General features: G+C 37.0%; 1 protein-coding gene across 1 annotated transcript in view; it reads left to right on the top strand.

Moving 5' to 3' along the window:
* The window catches only part of itga8 (integrin, alpha 8), an 80,378-nt gene that overhangs the window by 33,904 nt on the left and 23,135 nt on the right, over window positions 1-23,339 (top strand). Inside the window, exons 14-21 of the mRNA XM_084385900.1 lie at window positions 319-364; window positions 3,418-3,525; window positions 6,875-6,930; window positions 9,769-9,923; window positions 13,019-13,156; window positions 13,396-13,463; window positions 13,696-13,843; window positions 17,248-17,340. Coding sequence (XP_084242026.1) covers window positions 319-364; window positions 3,418-3,525; window positions 6,875-6,930; window positions 9,769-9,923; window positions 13,019-13,156; window positions 13,396-13,463; window positions 13,696-13,843; window positions 17,248-17,340 — 812 coding nt within the window. The remainder of the gene's footprint in view (window positions 1-318; window positions 365-3,417; window positions 3,526-6,874; window positions 6,931-9,768; window positions 9,924-13,018; window positions 13,157-13,395; window positions 13,464-13,695; window positions 13,844-17,247; window positions 17,341-23,339) is intronic.

Consider the following 23,339-nt stretch of genomic DNA (forward strand, 5'->3'; position numbering starts at 1 on the left):
TGAGATTAAAGCCTCACACGTTCTCCGTGGCTCTCTGGGGTTTCTCTTTGGCTCTGTTCAGGGATGGCAGGTGATGTAAGACGCTAGACTGGTAGAATGAGAAACGGGTCGACCAATCTTTGATAGAGACTGCTGGAGGCCCAAATCACTTCCAGCTGCAGTGTGCTTTGAAGCTTTATGATCCAGCCACTCGTTCTCTTTCTTCCTCTTTCTCTTGCAACACACATTTTTCACATTTTCATATATATTTTTCATACATATTTTCATATCATATTGTGTCTGTTCTGCACCTCTTAGTATATTTCACTCTCTTTGCAGATTTGCTGGTCGGTGCATTTGGAGTGAGTAAAGTTGTGGCCTACAGGTGAGACATTTTACACTTTAAATCCACCATATAATACAACATTGTCAATTATAAATGTTGACAATTTCATATTTTATATTTTAAAATGTTGACATGCACCTTCATAATAAGTTGTAACTCACAGTGGGTTGTTTTTGGTTTTGAGTTTTCTGTTTCTCAGCTTTAAGTCTCAGCATTCAAATGATGCCAATGCTACAATAGAAATTGACTCAAAAAAATCATCTATCACAAAATTGTGTTTCAACCACAGAAAAACATCAACATGTCACAGGACCTTACATTTAGTTAGCAAGAAATACAAAAGACATTTAGAGAAGAGCATATTGGGAAAAAAAAATCTGAAAATTGTTTGGAATCTTTTTAGGCCATATTCTCAAAAACACGTTTTTATGACAACCATTTAAATTAGATATGTAATAAGATTTAAATTGGGAAATTTAAATTGAGAAATAAGAAACAATAATTATGACATTAGAAAGCATAAACTAATCGAAATTTTCAGGGTCAAAGCTAATAAATAGATCATTCATTTTTATATATTTTACAAATATATTTGAGATATTAATTTAAAGTGTGAAAAAAAATTATTTAGGTTTTCTTCCCAATTTAGTCAACCCAATATTATAAAACAAATGTCCTTTAAGCTGACTACAATCAGAACACACAGTTTTCTGTAATAAAGCAAGGCAGGCAATTTTATTTTAGTTTTGATAATAAAAATAAGAACAAAGAAGCAAACTACAAACAATAGGGCAAATACAATAGAAAAAATATTCAAATTAAATAAACTTTGTTTTTCAGGTAAAGTAGCATAGGTTTATTTAACATGTAGTACGAAATACTACCGAAATTGAATAATCAAATGTAAAAAATAAAACACTGTATAGTCTTCACTGTATGAATTAAATATAAATTGATTCATATTAAAGATTAAAAAAAAGATTTTTTTAATTAACATTAATGAAACTCGCAGTTTATGAGGCCGCTGTCCTTTTAAGAATGAATGCACGGATATAGTTGCACATCCGATTTGAACCCATTTGTGAACCCGTAACAGACTCTGTTTACATTTAATACTCCACACGATGTGCATTTTGACATAATATTGTGTGTAGCTGTGAAAGAGAACTGAATTCGCGATTGCATGCATGTGAGAAGCGGCATCTGTGTGCACACTTCGGCTGTGTGTCCGTCAGCGTGAGCACCACATTGGAGTCCATGTTCGCGGCTTATTGTGATTAACGTCAATAACTTTAAGTAACTTTTAGTACTACGAAGTTAAAGAAGTAAAGAAGTGTAACACTTTAGAAAATCGATTTTTGAAATTTGTGAATCGATGCAAATAGGTAGAAGATAGAATCGCAATTCAGATATGAATTGATTTTTTCCTGCACCCCTAATATATATATATATGTATGTATGTGTATGTGTATGTGTATGTATGTATGTGTATGTATGTGTATGTATGTGTATGTATGTGTATGTATGTGTATGTATGTGTATGTATATGTATGTATGTATGTATGTATGTATATATGTATATATATATATATATATATATATATATATATATATATATATATATATATGTGTGTATATATATATATTATTTTTTTAATATATATATATTTATGTATGTGTATATAATGTGTATATATAATATACTATATATAACTAGTTTGTAGCAACATACACATATATTCTGACCTAAACTTCCTTACAGCTTTCACTACACTCACATGTTTTCTCAATTAGAGTGAACGGCACAGAAAACACCTGTGTTGAGGTTTAGCTGGAAAGAAACCTGATACATATGAAGTTGTTTTTCTCTGTTCCATGATACGATAGTAACATATTTTTAAAATTGCATAACAGACTATATTGAAATGTCTGGCTTCATAATGCATTCATGAAGAATTCTTCATCTGTAGTTGACAGGAGTACAGTCAGCAAACATTATCTACAGACTTGTGGCATGTCTAGTCTGAGTAGTCAAGACTTCGATTGGGTGTTTTAGCTCAGGTTTCCCTCAGAAATGTTTCAAAATAGTCCCTTTTTCCTGCCTCAAAGCCACCAAAAACACACAGACACATTAACATGTCCCAGCACACACACAAGTGGTGTCTCTGTGTCAGTGTTAAAGCGATTAGCTGTAGTGGGCTCTGGTGTATTTGTGTAAGCTAACATTTCCACTGTTAATCCAGTTTGAGCGCTAGTCTCAATAGACTGAATGTGAGACCGTAGCAGAGCAGAGACTGACCTCATGTTAAGTTCTCATTTACTCAGCCTGTCTGATGTTTTATTAGAATAAGACTCTGAATGTTTAGTTTCTGTTGGTTAAATGTTCTTTAAGTGATTCTTTATGTAATACTGTTTTGCACTGAATGTTCTTTCTATCTGACATATAACTGAAATAGGAGTCCTGAGAAATAACTTCAAATAGCTTTTTTAGCTAATCAGAAATGCTTTCTTCTTGTTAGTCATTTTGAATATTCAGGTTTTCTGATAGAGATTTTTTTTGTGTGTTGTGGAAGTTAGCAAAATGGCAAAAGCTAGAAAATTGTAAACGATTCATAGTTACATGTTCTACATAAAAAGAGGAACAAATAAAAATGCTCTTCCATTGAAACAACTTTCCTTTTCTGCTAATATCATTTAGGCCACGTGAGCTATTGGATGTAATAAACATTCAAAGAGCTATATATTTTGTTTTAAGAAACTCGTATTCACATTTAAAATCTCTTTTTACAATCCAATCATTTCAAGATTAATCAAATAGAATACCGAATCTTTTTCATTGAATATCCTGTTTCACTCTTAAATATGTCTCATTGCAGAAGTAAAATGTGTTACCGACTAAAATTCACATTGACTTTAAGTCTTGCCATTTCTTTCGTTAAACATAAACAACTTTAGTGAGTTCTTAATGTGTATGTGCAGCTCTGAATTCAGCTTCCAATTCAAATTCATTGCCACAATAAAATCATATCAGTAATTATTTTTTTTTATTATTGTTATATTATTCCCACTCTATTGTCTCTCAACAATGCTAGGGCAAGGCCAGTGGTCACCGTGAACGCTCAGCTGATTTTGATACCCAAAATTCTCAACCCTGAGGACAAGTCCTGCCGCATGCCCAATTCTGATGGCATGGTAACCTGGTAAGTGTCAACTAATTATTTATCCACTGCTAGTTACTGAAGTATACTCTCAGCTTCTGACATAATTAGTGACTCTTATGTACTACATGCTCATAAAAAAACATTTGAAAGTTCATGTTTTGATTTATCTCTTCTAGATGAAGTGTTCAGTTGATGGGACAGATATGTTGATCTTTAGTCCTGGTAAAGGGTAAACCAAAGCAGTCAGTGCCAAAGAGCTATGGCTGACTGAGATGTTTTAAATCCATGTGGTCTATAGTACCACATTACAGCAGTTTTTTTTTCTTCTCTGTGGTAAAACTAAGTGTTTCTGGAAGTCTCAATACATTCTTCCAAACCACACAAACATACACACAACCCTGCATTCTTACCCCGTATGTGGATGGACACTGTGTCCCACAAGCAGTTTTTGGGCTCTGTGATGGTAAACATACCAGATCTGTTTGCCTGCTTGGGCTGCATGTGTCTGTGTGTTAGGGTTGGCGTTGGGAAGAAAGGACTGGAGGTTTTGGAGAGACAAACGAAAGAACTAAAGTGTGGAATTCTGCAATAACAAAAGAGTAGCGTAGTAAAATAAATGTACAAACTGTGGTTGGAAACAGAGAGAGACACACAGATGTACACAGTGAGAAACAGAACAAGAACAGAGCATAAAAAGATAAATGAATAAAAAAAACACCAGCATGGTTAAGGTTGAGAAAGGTGGTCTCTAGAGTTTCATTTTGTTTTATATTCTTCTATTTGTAAATTCTTCCTGCAGAAATGAAACAAATTGTATGAAGTTAGAAAAATGCAAAATAGAAGTATTTCACTAGTTTTTGGACCCATCAGTACATAATAAATAAAAAGCTAGTGAAATGCTTCTGGTTTGAATTTTTTTAACTGAAATAATTTAATTTGTTTCAATTATATTTTTATATAATATAATATAACAACAACAATAATAGTGTTATATTATAGTAGGCGCCGATGGCCTTGTGGTCAGAACGCCGACATGTTGCGCTCGGGCGGCCCAAATTCGAGTCCCGGCTCGTGGACCTTTCCCGATCCCATCCCCCGTCTCTCTCCCACCTCACTTCCTGTCAACTCTCTACGGTCCTGTCCCAATAAAAAGGAAAAAATCACCAACAAAACGATATAATTTTATAATTTTATATTATATTATTACTGTACATAAAACAAATATGATAATTAAGAATTTTGTTAACTATAAATTATATTTTTGATGTGAGTTACATTTATTTGAAGGCAGTAATGCTTTATAAATGAAGGTTTACTAATAAAACAGCCTATTTACTGTACATGCAGAGTGTAAAATGTGTTAGATGACAAGTAAATAGTGTCAAACCACACACACACACACGACTGCCATTAATACTCTGAGGAGTGAGCAGTAATTACAGATGGGTTGCAGGGCTGGAAGAGTTCCAGTGGGGTCAGAGCGAGGGTCATGAGGGGTCAACCTCCGGGCACTGCCGTGTTTGCACGGGTTGTAGGCCTGCATGATTATGTGTTTAGCCTTGTCACGGGGGAGGAGAACTAACAAGGCATCATTAAATTAGCGGGGCCACTTCCTCCCCTAAATATGCATACTCTCTCCCCTTTCTCTCTCACTGTACAGCATACACATGACTTCTGCTGTGTATTTTAAAATGCACCACTACCTGGAGGGGTCATGGCAGGGTTTGCATGGTTAGAGCACAACGCACAATGCTGGATTCCATCAGGCATGGCCTCATGGGTATTTCGTGTTGTACATGAGGCACAGCATCCAGCTGTTTATCGCTAATTTAAACTCAGACACGCTCAATGCTGTCTAAGTGTGTTTAGGGGGCCTAATGGGGTGTTTCTGATTAGACATATTTGCGTTGTATGCAATGCTATGCATCGGATTGGCCCGTTGGGCCATTAAGACTGCAGTTGTGAGTCCCTGAGCACAGATATCATTACACGTTCAACATGACGGAAATACAGTTATTGAGCACCAGCTGGAGAGGTGTGAGCGTATTTGAATAAGGGTTTTTTTCTGCGCTCTCACCTTACAGCTTGTGTTCGTGTGAGATGTTTGTGATGGAGTGCCATGTTTCAGTCCTGGTTGTATTTGTTTTTTTGGAAATAAAGGGCTAGTTTTAAATTGATACAAGACCCCTATAGCAACAGAACTGCCGTCTTAAGATTCCAGTAAATTAATTGTGTGGCCCATTCTCAGGACATCGTGTGTGTGTGTGTGTGTGTATCAGTCAATGTTGGCATATTAGACTTCATATAAATGGGGTTTTGAAATTTTCTTAGAATATTTAATGACAATAAAGAGCTTGTATGAGATCTTGAAGAGTGAAAAAAACTGTTGGTCCCATTTTTTTCTGATAGGAAAAGGAAGTCGTTCTTGAGCCGCTGCAATTGTCAGCCTCTATTACCGGATTATTAGAGTGAGGGAGGGATAGAGAGATGAAGTGAGGAAAGGACAGACGCAAGAGGCTGAAAGAGGCAAATTCAATTAAGTTATTAAATATTGAGGAGCATAGAGTCCCTCAGCATCCCACATTCCATTTAGCTTCATATACAAACACTCCATCCTTATTAACAATCCTCCAGTGTTGGGGAGTAGTTAACTACAAGTAGCGACGCTACTAACTTAACTACATTTTTCAGTAGCTTGGCAGTAGCTCAGTTGCTTTTTAAACAGTGTAGCTTTTCCAGTAGCTAACTACTTTTTGCAGCAAGTAGCGGTGTAGCGCGAGCAAAAGCTACATTGCGTTTTGTTGTCGAGCCTGCGCGAATCAGCGCGATGCAAGGATATCTTCTTCTTGTTAGATTACAAACAAATTTTTTGCCATTACCGCCACCTGTTGTTTAATCACGCATCTTGCGGCTAACGGTTCACTGACGTACAGAAGTGGGTTGACACACCCATATTATCCATGATGGAGCAAGACGATATTTGAGTGTTGTGTGTAATAAAACAATACTCTTTGAAATCATAATTGTATTGCATTGTTTTAAACACTAAATATTTTACTTAAAACATTCCTCAGACACTTATTCAGTTATTTATAATATACGTTGTTCAAAAAAATCTAAAGTAGTTTCAATGTAGCTAGCTACTTTTTGATAGTAACTTGTAGTGTAGCTAACTACTTTTCCAAAAGGGTAGCTTGACTGTAGTTTAACTACTTTAACTTACGAGTAGCTTGTAGCTTGTCAAACTACAGTTTCAGAGTAGCTTCCCCAACACTGCAATCCTCCTCCTCTCTTTTGTTAACGTCACTTTAATGTTGTCATTTTTGGCTAAGTTCTTCTGTACTGAATCTCTCTCTCTCTCTCTCTCTCTCTCTCTCTCTCCTCTCAGTCTGTCAGTTAATGTGTGTGCTAAGATCTCTGGGATTGGTATTCCTGATTATGTAGGTAAGTTCATTTTGTTTTTTTGTTTTTACTTTTAATTAAATGCATTTAGTTTCAGTAAACTGATGTAGTCTTATCAACAAATGTCTTGAGGAAATGCATTCTGTATGTGTTTCTCCTAATCATACATACAACTTCCTCAAAACAGTGAAAATCTGTCTGCATTTAACCTGGTTCTGGAAGGATTTTTTCCCATTCATTTTCTCCATAAGATTTTCAAAAAATAAACATTTCTTACTCTTAAACCAAACCAAACAGTTCTATACAAATTACAAATTTTTATTCAAAGCAGAAAACAAAAACAAAACAAAAATACCTAAATCAACTTCACATCACAAACCATTACAAATGACATACACATCAGCCTTGACTATAAAATTTAAAACTATTAATTATCAGTCATTTATTTTTTGTATAAAACTATATTTAAATGATTTGTTAAGACATTTATAACAAATTATTCAGATCTATAATATCTATAGTTAAAAAGTTTGGGGTCAGTAAGTTTTTCTTCTTTTTTTAAAGAAATCATTACTTTTATTCAGCAAATATGTATTAAATTGATAAAAAATGCTGTTCTTTCCATTCTTCAAAGAATCCTGAAACAATATATTACAGTTTACACAACAATATTTGACACTTGCCTACACTAGATGTGAGCGTTGCGTCAAACGAAAATAGAATCCATTACAATCAATGTCTACACTGGATACAGTATACAGATGCGTGTTCAGTTTCTAACATAGGCTACTCCACGTGCTTGAGGCGTTGATACTGTTTCCTATGCAATGCCGTTAGCCAATCATAACAGTGGCCATTTACTGACAAGCCTTAAAGGAGCCGCCCCTTAAAAACAGATCATTTTAGATAGAGGGTCAGAATGAAGGTGGAAATTTATATATATATATATATATATATATATATATATATATATATATATATATATATTAGTGGTGGGCCGTTATCGGCGTTAACGTGCTGCGTTAACGCGAGACTCTTATCGCGCGATGATAAAAATATCGCCGTTAATCTATTCTCAAAGTTGGGTTGGGAGCTGGCTCTATACTACACAAGCTATGATGACGCAATCTACTCGCGGCCGCGAGGTACACCCGGCTGCAACGCATCATATTCGTCGTCATCTTAAGTAAACACGGCTGAAAGTGAAAGCTGGTGAAAAAGATCGGTGCAACATACATTATTTGGACTTGGTTTGGATTTAAGCCGTCCGACGAGCAGCAGCAAACTACATAGACAGAGTATGTGGAGTAGCCTAACAGTTCGGTAAGTTAACACACGACTAATCCCTTCTACCACCTCAAATTCAAAACGAAACATATGATATCACTGAATACCAGCGCGCGCGTATTATTCCCAATATATCGTGGTGTAGCACATAATCTCTGTCTGCGCCCGATTTTAAGAATCGTTGTTGTGTTTCTTTTTAACTGAAAAGACATCAGTTAGACAATATTCTAATTTTAAATTTGGGGTTTCATAAGCTCCAAGCCATAATAAACATTAGACCTACTTAAGTCTCTGCAGCTAGTGTACTTAAATTTTATTTATCTGCAAAATTATTTTTTTTATTTTATACTGTATACTTACAGTTTTAGACAATATTTGTTCTCAAAACTATACACCCTTAAAAAAAAAAAAAAAAAAAAAAAACATTTAACAGGTGTTTAGTAGGGTCTGTGTAACCTGTTCTGAAATAGTTTTATTATAATATATATCGTTATCGCAAGAGGCTGCAATGTATATCACAATATGGATTTTATGCCATATCGCCCATCCCTAATTGATAGCCTATAGTAGTTGATAATAACATAGGCCTACCTAATGTTGCCTACGGACAGTAACAGTACTGTAGTAACCTTTTACAGTCTATGAGTAGAACAGCTTTCTCAAGCAGTTTGTGATGCATTTTGGAAACAGGAGATGAGCCCCTGGTCTAATGCGCCACCTGGCTTGAGAAACCCGTTCTCAAAGACTTACTTTTATAGTCATTATTTGGGTAGCACACATATTCTGAATGCCTTCGGCAGAATTCAAATGAGCCATTTTAATCTAGATTAATCTAGATAAAAAAAATTAATCTATGCCCACCTCTAATATATATATATATATATATATATATATATATATATATACAGTATATATATATATATATATATATATATATATATATATATATATATATAATTATTATTATTATTATTATTATATATTTTTTTTTTACCTCAAGCAACATATAAAATAAAAAATTCATGACCTCTTCATTTAGAGCTTATAGTATATTTTCAATATTGTTTATAGTCAAATTTATGGTTAAGAACGAGACTTCCAAAACTCTTATGTTACGCAGGCAAAACAAACGATTTTGTCATGCAGTATACATTTTCTCTTGACACTTGCTAAGATGGAGACATTTTATATTTTATTGTTTTCACTTATATGTGTTGTGCTCAGTGTGAGTTTGTGTGTCTCCGCTCTTGTTGAACATCTGTATGTAAGTGCATTCAGTAATGGCCAAAACGGAGAAGGTGCCAAACTCAGTTAAACCAACAGGCAATAAAAGCCTCTTTCCCAGCACTTCTGAACGCAGGCCTGTTAAAACTCAGTGCATATGGTTTTGGAGATGACAAAGAACAGGTGTGGCTGAATGCGTTCCTGTGCCTGTGAGAGTAACACAGGCTGGTGTGTGTGAGGAAGCACTATTTGATTGTTGTTCAGAAGCCCTAGTCATTAACCTTAAGAACGTGCAATTTTTATGGTCCAAAACCTGTTTGGTCCTGGAACGAACAATAGCGTGCCTGTCTTTCTCTCTCTCTCTTTCAGCTCTGACAATGAACCTGCAGTTGGATTGGCTGAAGCAGCGTGGAGCAGTTAAGCGAATCTTGTTCATGGACTCTCACCAGCACCAGAGAACCCAGCAGTTGGTTCTGGGTCAAGGGGACCGCCAACATTGCCACAACTACTCTGTTTACCTGCGGGTAAGCCTTATAGGTCACGTGCATAACAGAGCATTGCTGAACTGGCCTCATTCCTCGTGAAAAATTCTTGTTTTATCTTCACTATAAATGAACCCATGGGAAAGTTAATTGTGAGCCAAACCAAGCTTCTAGTACAACACGGCTCATCTGGACGGAATAAACGGTGTGAGAACCCCTCCGTGAGAGTGTGTCACAAAAATAAGACCAAAAATTCTGTTGGCTTGAGGTGACACAATAATTGAATGCAATCTTAAGTATTTATGGGTGTTTATATGACAACACAGGCCATGGGAAATACTTTTATTAGCCAGCTCAATTTGAACTATGATAAAATATCAGGCAACATTGACCTATCACTATGATACATGGCAGATCTAAAGCACAAACATTCAACAACATAGGAATATAAATTGGATTCTGTAAAAAATCTAATAATAATAACTATTATTATTATTATTATTCATTTAAAAATATATACACTGATAAATTATAATTATTAAATAAAAATTAATTATAAAATTTTATATAATATATATATATATATATATATATATATATATATATATATATATATATATATATATATATATATGTATGTATATGTATATATACTGTATATATATATATATATATATATATATATATATATATATATATATATATATATATATATATATATATGTATATACACTAGGGGTGTAACGGTTCACAAAATTCACGGTTCGGTTCGATATAACACAGTGGTGTCACGGTTCGGTACGTTTTCGATACAGCAAAAAGGAAGAAATGCCAGAGAAATGTCCTTGATTTAAAAAAAAGATATGTTTATTAAAAGAAATTTTATTTTTAAATAAATCTTGAAATCTTGAAACTTTTAGCTTTAAAAATGGGGGTAATCTTTGAAGGATGAACAAATGTTTTGGTCATCACATTTAAATGTTATTTTTTAATATGACAGTATTTGAGTTTTGAAGTTTTGAGCTGGAAAAAGATGTGTGACGTACTTGAAAGCATTTTACTATTCCTGCCAAACTTCCATGGTTACAGTTTGTGTTACTACATTAAATCCATGGTGAATGTTGCTGATTTGTGGACTTAAAGTCCCTGTAAAGTCAAAATTAAGTATGTGTTCTGAGTTTGTCATACCACCGAAAAATGTGTTATTAGCCACCCAGCCCAATTTCAATGATTAAAAAAGCCGCCAAGTAAATAAAATAAGCTATCAAAATCTCGAAAAAATGAGCAGTAGTCTCAGCTCTCAAACGCTGGGGGCGTGTCCGCTGGCTGCGCTGAAACCACGCCCACTCGCGGGAAATATGACTCGCGCACAGCTCGTGCATGTCGGCGCGACGGGAGGAAGAAGGCCGAAGCGGACAGCGGGAGATAGTCGGTTCGGCCCCATTCACCAGTAACAGCGGATTATCAGTGAATTCCAGTTGTCTCCAACGAAAGTAAACTATCCTGATCTCTACAGAGGCGGGTGTGGTGGTGATCATCAGCTCTCCATCAAGGTAACGTTAGCTCTTCACAAGATAAATCCACCTCCTCTTGATATGATCATTTTTCGGAAATTTAAATAAGGACACCGATCTGTTTTCTAAGTGATTGCATCCAGTGAATACGCATTTACATGACGAAGGCATAGCCAGAGCCGTGGGCATAGTAGCTAGCAAACTGTAGGCTGTCTGATAGTAACTCGCGATTGAGCGATAGGCTTAGTGACTCCGTGCGTCATCAAGTAGGGGCCCAATCAAGCTCAGGGGGTCGCAGTGCGTCATCGGGCCCCCGTTTTAGCCCCGCCCAAAAAATCCGGCTCACAGCAAGGGTGAAAAACTGTTAAACGGTCTAACTCCACAATTTAGTACTTCACAGTTCTCAGTCTTTGTAACATGTTTTAGCAATACATTTCTAGCACTTATAATGTGTTTAGAATTTTTTTGTAGAATTGCCTTTACAGGGACTTTAAAGCCTTTAACTAGATCATTCATGGCACAATGTTACAATGTTTCTCCTGGTTTCCACGTTAGCGCTGTTTGATCTACTAGAGATCTATGGTTAATAACAGAGAAATTTGAATGTTTCTCACTAGATCTCACAGCGATGTTATTAATTCATTGGCAAATTCAAATGCTTTCTTTACTGGATCTCTTAGCGCTGTGTAGTAACAGTGTGTCGCTTGATAAAGATCGGTTTTGGTCCAAATTGCACAAAATAAGACGTTGCGCAGTTTCGTTCCTTTTTCATTATTACGTTTGCCATTGTTGGGCAACATTGTGGTGGTCACACCAGCGCGACTGCTAACAAAATTTTGGTCGCACCAGCAGGAAAAATGGTCCAACGAATCGTTCGGTTTGTAATGCATACCGAACCGAAAGCCTCATACCGGACCGAAAGCCTCATACCGAACGGTTCAATACGAATATGTGTATTGTTACACCCCTAATAAATAAATATATATATATATATATATATATATATATATATATATACAAAGTATGTATTAATATATTACATTATTAAGAAATCATTATTTTAAATTTGTATGTATAATGTTTATTATACATTTTTAAATGTATACACTGATAAATGATTATTAATAAATAAAAAGTACATATATTACATTATATTTATTATTTTATATTATATAATTTTTCTGCAATACACTTTATTATTCATTAAGGTCATGGTTGTTGTTTTTTTACAAATTTTGTTTGAGTAGCAGTTGCTTATTTATTTCTGTAATAATTAGTTTGGATTTGTGTAAATAATGTGTGTGTTTTGATGCAGCAGGCTCACATACTATCCTCACAGCCTAGCTGCTTTTGCTTTTTCTTCACAAATCATTGTGCATTTCTGTTCAGAAACATAAACATACTTCCTCGTTTTCTCAAATCCTCATAACTTATTAAATAACTGTATTTATTTCCCTTGGCTCTCTGAGGCAAGCATACTCAACAGCTGTGATTCAGTCAAACAGATTGATGTCAAAGGACGAAGATAATCAAAAGAGAAGAAAGTGTAAAGTGAGACTTTTCAGTTCTGTTTGCAATCCACCACTCTCTTTTTTTGTCTGATCCTTCTCTGTTTGTATGTAGGATGAGGGAGAGTTTAGGGATAAACTGAGTCCTATCAGCGTGGCACTGAACTACAGTCTGGACCAGAATTCCCCTCCACCTGGCCTACAGCTGCGGCCCATTTTAGACCACTATAGCAAGACCTTCCACCATGAGCAGGTTTGCATGCAACATAAGTGTTTAGTTGGAGACTGCATGTGTGCATTATATTAAGTTAAATTATTATGATGCCATGGCATGCAGGGTTTAATAGAGGGTTCAAAACAAGACAACATTTTGTTGTCTGATTTAGACAGTAAAGAGTTAATTAGAGAAAAAAATAAGACATAAGTTCAATTCAGTGAACAAACAAACCCAAAGACGGAAAGAGAAGATATTTTCTCTCTTGTTTCCTTTAGGCAAACATCCTGTTGGACTGTGGGGAAGACAACATGTGCATCCCAGATCTCAAACTTTCTGCAAAAATGTGAGTCCGTGGGTCTGATCCGTATGTGTGCCATTGAACAACTGTTTGTATATTTGTTATAATTTATGTGCTGTGTTGTATTATGCATCCCCTGTTTATGTTTTAATAGCATGTCGTTCCTTGATTTTAGCCATATAGAGAGAGAGAGAGAGAGAGAGAGAGACAGCACATGTGTTAACATTAAAAAGTGATTTTAAATGCAGATTTCTTTTTTTTTTTCTTTTTTTTACAGGGACCGAACAGAACTTATAATTGGGGATGACAACTTGCTTATGTTAACCATCAACGCCGCCAATAAGGGCGAGGGGGCGTACGAGGCGGAGCTTCATGTGACCATCCCACCAGAGGCGGACTATATCGGTGTGGAGCGCAGACGTGAGGTAAACAACGTTACCCACTATCATTTTTTAGTCCTTTGTATGATGTCTTTCAGTTATAATTACTCTGATTATTGAAGGTTTATTTTAGTTTCATTCTCCCTAACTGCTGTGTTTAGATTATGACTCACTCACTGTATTCTCTTTTTCCAGAAAACTGCTCATGCATGAGTTTATTCTATCTATCTATCTATCTATCTATCTATCTATCTATCTATCTATCTATCTATCTATCTATCTATCTATCTATCTATCTATCTATCTATCTATCTATCTATCTATCTGTCTGTCTGTCTGTCTGTCTGTCTGTCTGTCTGTCTGTCTGTCTGTCTGTCTGTCGACCGTTCTGTCGACCGTTCTATCTGTTGGCCGTTTTATCCTTCTATCGTTCTGCTTCTGTTGTTCTATCTGTCGTTTATCTATCTTTCATCCTATCTGTCATTCTGTATTTCTATTGTTCTATCGTTCTCTGTCCATAATGCCTACAGGCCTTTAAACTTCAAAGCTTTTTAAACTTCTTTTTTTTAACTTTCAAACAAGGGCTGTCAAGTCAACATTCAGGGCCCTATTTTAACGATCTGAAACGCAAGTATCAAGCGCAAAACGCAAGTAACTTTGTGGGCGGGTCTTGGGCGCTGTTGCTATTATACCGGCGGGATAAATTACTCTTGCGCCCGACGCAAATCTAAAATGGGTTGGTCTGAAGTAGCTTCATTATTCATAGGTGTGGTTTGGGCGTAACGTGAAATAAACCAATCAGAGCATCATCTCACATTCCCTTTAAGAGCAGGCACGCTTGTTCCATGGCGGTTTGCTATTATAACGGCGGATTTGCCAGACGCGCGCCAGGAGCGGTTCACAGCCGAGGAGACCGACATTCTCGTCAGGGCCGTAAAACACAGAGAAGTGACATAGGGGATGGGAGAAACCCACCCAAATTAGCTTCGGTTAAACAGGCGTATGATAATTTGGGTAAATGTGTAAGCTAGATTTATGCCTATTTTTTCACATCTTCATGGACACAACAATGATTTCCCTCGTGTGTTAATATGAATGAATGAATGAATGAAATATTTAATTCAAACAATTAAAAAATAAATTGAAACCAAAGACAGCAACACTGAAATATCCATCAATAAAATTAAACAAAAACAAGAAAAAAAAAGAAAAAAAGGAAAAAAAAAGGAAAAAAAATTCAAGACCTACAAGACCTAATATTTTTCCTTGTAATAATGTATGATTTGCAAAAATGAAAACTGCTGCTTCTGTTTAGATGAGAGAATCAAAGTGTATGCGCTACACTGATTATGGCCAAGCATGCGCCCTTAAAATAGCATATGAATAACATGCCCAACGCGCCACTGACTTTAGACTAGGTTTTTCTTGGTCAGTGGCGGAATTGTTTTCTAAACCTGCAAAATAGCACCAGGGAACGTTTGCGCCGGAACATGCCTCCTCTTTGCGCTGAACCGCCCCAGGGAGCGCAAGTGTATTTCCTAGTTTACCGACGTGCGTCTGTGGAGGGAAAAGTCTGCTGTGCGCGGGTGCAAAATAGGAATGATACATGCGTCGGTGTACAAAGTCAATTGCGCTGGGTGCAAGATAGGGCCCTCAGTGTTTGTCTTGTCAAGCTTTGCTATTTTCTTGCGACACCGGCATGAGAACCAATGACGTCTGTTCTTGCGCCTCACACACATTCAAGCTTCCGTGTTTATCACATTTGATGCGCATTTTATTTTCATCTGCCGTCAGACTGAGGCATCGTCCCAATAACGCATTGCTATTGGTTGCGTCTTTTTTCTGACTTGACTGACAGATTGGCATTCTGATACCGTGAGCCTCATCGTGAGCTGTGTACATTGGATTGATTTTAACTACTTTAATGTACTTGAAGTGTGCACCAAACACAAGGAAAATACAAGCATCGGAATGGGACGCAGTATTGACAGATACTTAATTTTCTTAATATACTTAATATTAGAATCGAGGGCACAAAACAAATTGATCAGGACATCCCTAAAATCCCTATACTATGGAAGTCAGTGGCTACCGTCAAATGTTTGGTTATCCACATTCTTCAAAATGTCTTCTGTGTTTAGCAGAATAAAGAAATTCAAATAGGTTTGGAACAACTTAAGGGTGAGTAAATGATGACTCATTTTTGGGTGATATATCCCTTTATGACAAAAACCTTTGCATTTACATGGATAGCTTGTATTTCTTAATGTTTTATCGCATCGCATCTGGTTATGACACAGTGTAACGTGAACTAGGGACTTGTGAAATATCAGATTTACTAAATGGCTTTAAATCCATCATGGTGAAATGCTAAATCTGTAATCCATTCTGACACGGAGTTAAAAACACAAACATGAGTGCTGCAATGTCTTTGATGTAGTAATGAGGCAGGAATGCAGTGAATGTTGATCTAATTATGGTAAGGTTTCTTATTAAACAGTCAATGCCTCATGCCTAGGTGTGCTCTGTAATGCATTGCCTAGATCTAAAATACTGTTTATTTCATTTAATACAGTCCTACTTATCTTCATTCATATATTCTGCTGTCATTCAGTCATTCCATCATCTCATTCATGCATGTCTGTTTCTTCCAGCATGAGACACTGGCGCTCTGTGGCACTAACCGCAGAAGATCTGATTGCTCTCTGTCTGTCAGTTATGAGTTTAACAGATGCAGTGTATAACTGGTAATTGCAGCGAGTGTTTGAGAGTGGCTCTTAATGCAATTTGCACGACTCCATTAGCTGCTCTTCTGGGAACCGACTGGTTACGGTTTGACTCTGTTTTGGTGAGAGGAAGTGGTTACCAGAGGAGGGAGATGGAGGAAAAGGGAGACTGATGTAGGGGGTTGACGAGATGACAGGGGTAGGGCCTCAGTGATGTATGATGTGATTACTATCAGGGAATTCATCATGTACTTTCTCTCCCTCGTTTTCTTTCCTCAGTCCCTCCCTTGACCCTCCTGAGACATGTTTTCACTGGATTATGTTAGTTATTGACCGGGTTTTTTATTGCCTGGTTTTGTTTTCAGTGATGTCATGCACCTATTTCATTTATTTTATTTTATTTTATTTTATTTTATTTTATTTTATTTTATTTTATTTTATTTTATTTTATTTTATATTTTATTTTAGTTATATTATTTTAATTACTTTTTTTTGTTATTTTTATTTTAACAGTTTAGAAGTAGCATACAGTATTTATAAGTGTAAGATGTGTTAGTAGAGTTTATGATTTGTATGTGGGTAGAACAAATGTTTAAAATAGGGGTCCCTTTGAATGAGCCCTAATGCTTCTGTTTGTGTTCCTTAGATATTTAGCATTTAGTTCAACACAGCAGCTATTATAGATTAGGTAATGAAGACCTGAATTTTTTCTTTCTCACTCAGGATCTTCAGCGGCTGAACTGCGAGCACAGGACAGAGAATGATACCAGAGTTGTGGTGTGTGACCTGGGAAACCCAATGGTGGCTGACACAAACGTAAGAGTCTTGTCACACAAACTCGATTGATACGATGTAATATGTACAGTTTGACTTAAAAAATGAATGAATGAAACATACTCTACAGTAGTACACTGACATGAATGTTTTGCCAATGCTTTGCAAGTGTGTGGTACATACTTACATTATGGACATGCAATACATTATGTGCTTTCTTGCATTACAGTGACAGTAACAAACCTCAGTACTCAAGGGAGAGATAGTTTCCTCCAAATGTCTGTGCCTTTAAACCAGATGTGTTATCATTCAGGTAGAAAAATATAAACCTGTCAACAGTCTAATTGGGCCAAAATTAGCCAAAATTGGGCTTGTGTTCATTTGCTTGTGTAGATTTTTTTATTCTCACGTACTTGCTTGCAGTGAGAGCTTGAATCCCTCAGCGCATTAACATAAATGAGCAGGGCAGAGGAAGGAGGATTTTAGAGGGGTGAGAAAAGGGTAAGACAGCATATCAGTTCAGATATTTAGCAGCGCTGTCAGCTTACTTAGACTTCAGGTCCTGTATGAGACACCTGCTGATGCAACACACAGACACACACACACACACACATATACTGTATATAGATATATTATATATATATATATATATACACACACACAGTGGGGAGAACAAGTATTTGATACACTGCCGATTTTCCAAGTTTTCCCACTTACAAAGCATGTAGAAGTCTGTAATTTTTATCATAGGTACTCTTCAACTGTGAGTGACGGAATCTAAAACAAAAATCCAGAAAATCACATTGTATGATTTTTAAGTAATTAATTTGCATTTTATTGCATGACAGGAGTATTTGATACATCAGAAAAGCAGAACTTAATATTTGGTACAGAAACCTTTGTTTGCAATTACAGAGATCATACATTTCCTGTAGTTCTTGACCAGGTTTGCACACACTGCAGCAGGGATTTTGGCCCACTCCTCCATACAGACCTTCTCCAGATCCTTCAGGTTTCGGGGCTGTCGCTGGGCAATACGGACTTTCAGCTCCCTCCAAAGATTTTCTATTGGGTTCAGGTCTGGAGACTGGCTAGGCCACTCCAGGACCTTGAGATGCTTCTTACGGAGCCACTACTTAGTTGCCCTGGCTGTGTGTTTCGGGTCGTTGTCATGCTGGAAGACACAGCCACGACCCATCTTCAATGCTCTTACTGAGGGAAGGAGGTTGTTGGCCAAGATCTCACGATACATGGCCCCATCCATCCTCCCCTCAATACGGTGCAGTCGTCCTGTCCCCTTTGCAGAAAAGCATCCCCAAAGAATGATGTTTCCACCTCCATGCTTCACGGTTGGGATGGTGTTCTTGGGGTTGTACTCATCCTTCTTCTTCCTCCAAACACTGCGAGTGGAGTTTAGACCAAAAAGCTCTATTTTTGTCTCATCAGACCACATGACTTTCTCCCATTCCTCCTCTGGATCATCCAGATGGTCATTGGCAAACTTCAGACGGGCCTGGACATGCGCTGGCTTGAGCAGGGGAACCTTGCATGCGCTGCAGGATTTTAATCCATGACGGCGTAGTGTGTTACTAATGGTTTTCTTTGAGACTGTGGTCCCACCTCTCTTCAGGTCATTGACCAGGTCCTGCCGTGTAGTTCTGGGCTGATCCCTCACCTTCCTCATGATCGTTGATGCCCCACGAGGTGAGATCTTGCATGGTGCCCCAGACCGAGGGAGATTGACCGTCATCTTGAACTCCATTTTCTAATAATTGCGCCAACAGTTGTTGCCTTCTCACCAAGCTGCTTGCCTATTGTCCTCTAGCCCATCCCAGCCTTGTGCAGGTCTACAATTTTATCCCTGATGTCCTTACACAGCTCTCTGGTCACCGATATTAACATGCCTAAGACTTTTGCACAGCACTGTATGTATGTGTGTATATATATATATATATATGTATGTATGTATGTATGTATGTATGTATGTATGTATGTATGTATGTATTATATTTTAAATATATGTAGGCCTAGCTTTCTTAATATCTAAACATTACATTTAAGTTTGTACTGTATATTATTACTGAAATTTTTTAAAAACACTGATTAAGAAAATAAGTTATTGCTGAGTAACTTTTAATCATCCATCCATCAAGAGGAAGGAAACCATATTTCTCTCTCTCTCTCTCTCTCTCTTTCTTTCTCTCTCTCTCTCTCTCTCTCTCTTTCTTTCTCTCTCTCTCTCTCTCTCTCTCTCTTTCTTTCTCTCTCTCTCTCTCTCTCTCTCTCTCTCTTTCTTTCTCTCTCTCTCTCTCTCTCTCTTTCTTTCTCTCTCTCTCTCTCTCTCTCTCTCTTCTTTCTCTCTCTCTCTTTCTCTCTCTCTCTCTCTCTCTCTCTCTCTCTCTCTCTCTCTCTCTCTCTCTCTCTCTCTCTCTCTCTCTCTCTCTCTCTCTCTCTCTCTCTCTCTCTCTCTCTCTCTGTCTGTCTGTTTGTCTGTGTATGTGTTTATACATTTTTTTTTTTAAGACTGCTTTCCTTCTGGCCCCACAGACCCTCTGGAATGTGTCTGTTCTACAGATGTATTCATTGATGTGCCATTAATGACACATACTGTATACGTCTCCCTGCTGATATCAACATGTATGTTCGCTAAAGAGAAAACGCACATACCTTACGTAGAACTTTTCTTGCACAGTCAAAAGCTTGATTTGTGCATTGTGTGATATTTTTTTCTTCTTCTTCCTCTCTCCTCTCTCTTTCCTTCCTACCTCTTTCTTCCCCGTTTCTCTGTCAGGTTGATTTTGAACATTGTTAATTAGAGTCCGGAAAGCAAAACAGTGGGTCGAGAGAAAAAGTGGAATGATGGAGTGAGCGTGTGAAGGGAGGGTGTAAACACATTGGGACAAAGTCTGAGGTTCAGTCTAAACACACTCTCCATCTATTTACTATTCACCATGACAACCCGTCTCCAGCCATCCCAAATATCTAAGCCTGGGGTGCAATTACAACGGTTACAAAACACACTCTTGACCCGTCACAACACACTCGTACACACACTCCTAACACCACATCCTGCCTGCATCTCATTTGCAGGTGTATATACACACAAACAAACACACACAAACGTGTTCCTGAGTATGTCTAGAATCTAGATCGTCTTTACATTTACAATTTGTGTATTTTGGACTACATTTCCATTGGTGGTGTTATGTTGTTTACTATTTCTACTTGTTGTAATGGCTGTAATTTGTGAACTCGTGATTTTAATAACATTTATAAAGTCCTCTACTTCGCCATCTCTCTTTTTCACTCCATCAGGTTCCCATTTCCTCAAAGCCCTCAGGGTGAACTGCTCATTAGGCTCACGATTCATTCCTGCATCATCCCTGTTAGCATCCCTCTTTTATTGAAATACAAAAGAACAAAAAAGAGTGTATCACTATCCCAAATAGATGTATGCAGCTGTTAAGGTTTTTTGGCTGTAGATATTTGGGATCTAGGATAGATTTCGAGATATTTTGGAACATATGAAGAAAAACAGAGATCTGTCCAACTACAAAAAATGCAACTACACACACACACACACACCTGCATCTTTATTAGCCAGTTTACTCCCCTCATTTTCTGTTTGTTTGGATTGCAGTGCTTGTTAAAGCCAAGGCAAATTGAAATGTAATTTGTCAGTAATTTGATGCAGCGTGGGCAAATGCTTGGGCTCGAACAGTGCCAGCTCACTGAGAGCGGAGGCAGGGCAGAGAGGTTTATGACTGTGTTTACTACTGTAGGTCAAAAGATTATGTTGCTCATAAACTATAAATCAGAGCATCACAACTGAATAGCCAGTCTATTACCTGCGGATGGACCTGCGGTTTTAAAATGGTATTTGGTCAGTGTGTGTAGGCAGTTGGCTGGATACTCAGAGGTCTGTGTTGTTATATGTCAAACTAGCCTGTCATGTCAGCGGATTGTGGTAGAGCTTGTAGAGAAATTCTGTGGCAGCATGTAGAATGTAAAGGGAGCAAAACAAAGTAAAATGCCTCACACAGAAATAGCCTTAAAGGTGAAGTGTCTTTTTTTCTTTTTTCTTTTTTTGCTGTTAAAATACTTTCTTCTATCGTAGCAAATTATAGGATTGCAGATATACAGATGAAGAGCGCATACTGTACCTTGTATTTTCCAATGTTAATTCAGTATTATTATATACTATTATATAATTTATTATGTTTTTTTGATTAATTTAATTTTAGTCATTTTTATTAGTTTTCTTTATTAGTTGTAGTTTTTTTTAAATATATTTCTATATAGCTGTAATTAATTTTTATTTCAGTTTTAGTAATTTTAGTACTTCAACATAAATTTAAGTTATTTCTAATAGTCATTTAAGTTTTTTAAGTTTTTCATGTAATTTGTTGCTGTGCTTAGCATAGTGTGTTTGACAAACCTGTTTGGAAACAATCATTAAAGGGATAGTTCGCATAAAAATAAAATGCCATCATTTACTCACACTCATGTCATTCCAAACCTGTGTGACTTTCTTCTGTGGAACACAAATGAAGAGAGGGTTGTTTGGCTCTGTGACCTGTTAACATGTTCCAGATTTTGACGGAGGGGCATTGTCATGGTGACAGGTTTTGTCATAGAGCCTCCAGAGTTAAACCCACATGGGCCAAATTATCCTGGCACCAGCAGAGGAGGGTGACACGGCCACAGATCCCCCATCTCACACACATACAACAAGCAAACTGAGAGACCCGTCATGATCTCGCACTCACACACACCGTCGTCACTGGCGTCACTGAACAATCGTACCACACATGGAATCAGTGTGAGGCCTGTGATCTAATTCAATGCGTGTCATTTTTTTCTCTCTCATTTTCTGTTTTCTTTCTCAAAACTTTTCAAGCTATCCTCTCATAGCCCATAAAAGTAAGTCATAACCATGTGGTGCAGCTCATTCATCACAAATAAGCCATCACAAGACCCATGTGCAGAAAACATGTTAGTCACACCACCTCAAACGGTCCGAGTGCCACAAACAGTTCCTAAAGTATATGAGGAACAGCAGAGTTTTGTATTGACCATGTTGTCTGAAGTAGAAGCTTCCAGTAGTGTTGTATTTTCAGAATGAAACTGTACGAATACTTCTAGCTCAGTCAACTGACTGTGAAAGGAAGACGTGATGGAGGCTCTCCTGCACAATTGTTGAGCCACCAATAAAACACTTTGTTTTATAAAGTGGTGGGGACTTTTGGTGGTCGGGCCTTTGCACATACACATTGGTTGTCACATCGCAACATCAGTTGCTAATATCCAAGTCAAACCTAAAACAATTAATGATGTTACAGTTAAAAATGTCTAAAAAACATTTTTCAATACTGCAGGTTTTTTTTAAAGAAATTAATACTCAATTTACAATATATTAAACCAGAAAACTTTTACTGTATTTTTTACCAAATTAATGCATTAAAAAAAATTTAATAAACCAAGTCTGCAGTTGTTTATCATATTGCGATTTCATGTATCTTGTATTATCTTAGTCTCGCTAATGTGAATCTTCTCTATATGATAATGTATTCAGTTTCCCAGTAGTTTTAAAATAAGTGTAAATGTCTTTTGTGAGCCACAATTCATACAAATTCATCATGTCTCGCCCCATCTTTTGCTCTCACTGTGGTATTCAATGAAGAGAGGAGTTTCATGGTCCATAAATAAAAACGCATTGAATGAGTTCATTGTTTCAGTGACTCCTACCCATTTTAGCTAATGTCACGTTAGGGTGATGTATATTCACAGAATTTGGCAACACAACACCTCATATTTCCCAGCAACATGAAGCAAAGTATTATTTCTTAACAGAGCGGGCTGGGATCTTCCTGGCGATATGCTTCTGATGATGACACTGTAAATAACAGAACTGACAGCCTCATCTTTGGCTTACATTGTTCTTTGTTTTTAATCATGCACAATCTAGCCATCTTTATGCTTTCTGGGTGCACTCTGTCCAGCTTTGCTTAGTCAATCTGTAATCCATCTAAATAAATCGC

The sequence above is a fragment of the Rutilus rutilus genome (assembly GCF_951802725.1).
Source record: "Rutilus rutilus genome assembly, chromosome: 17".
Taxonomy (NCBI): domain Eukaryota; kingdom Metazoa; phylum Chordata; class Actinopteri; order Cypriniformes; family Leuciscidae; genus Rutilus; species Rutilus rutilus.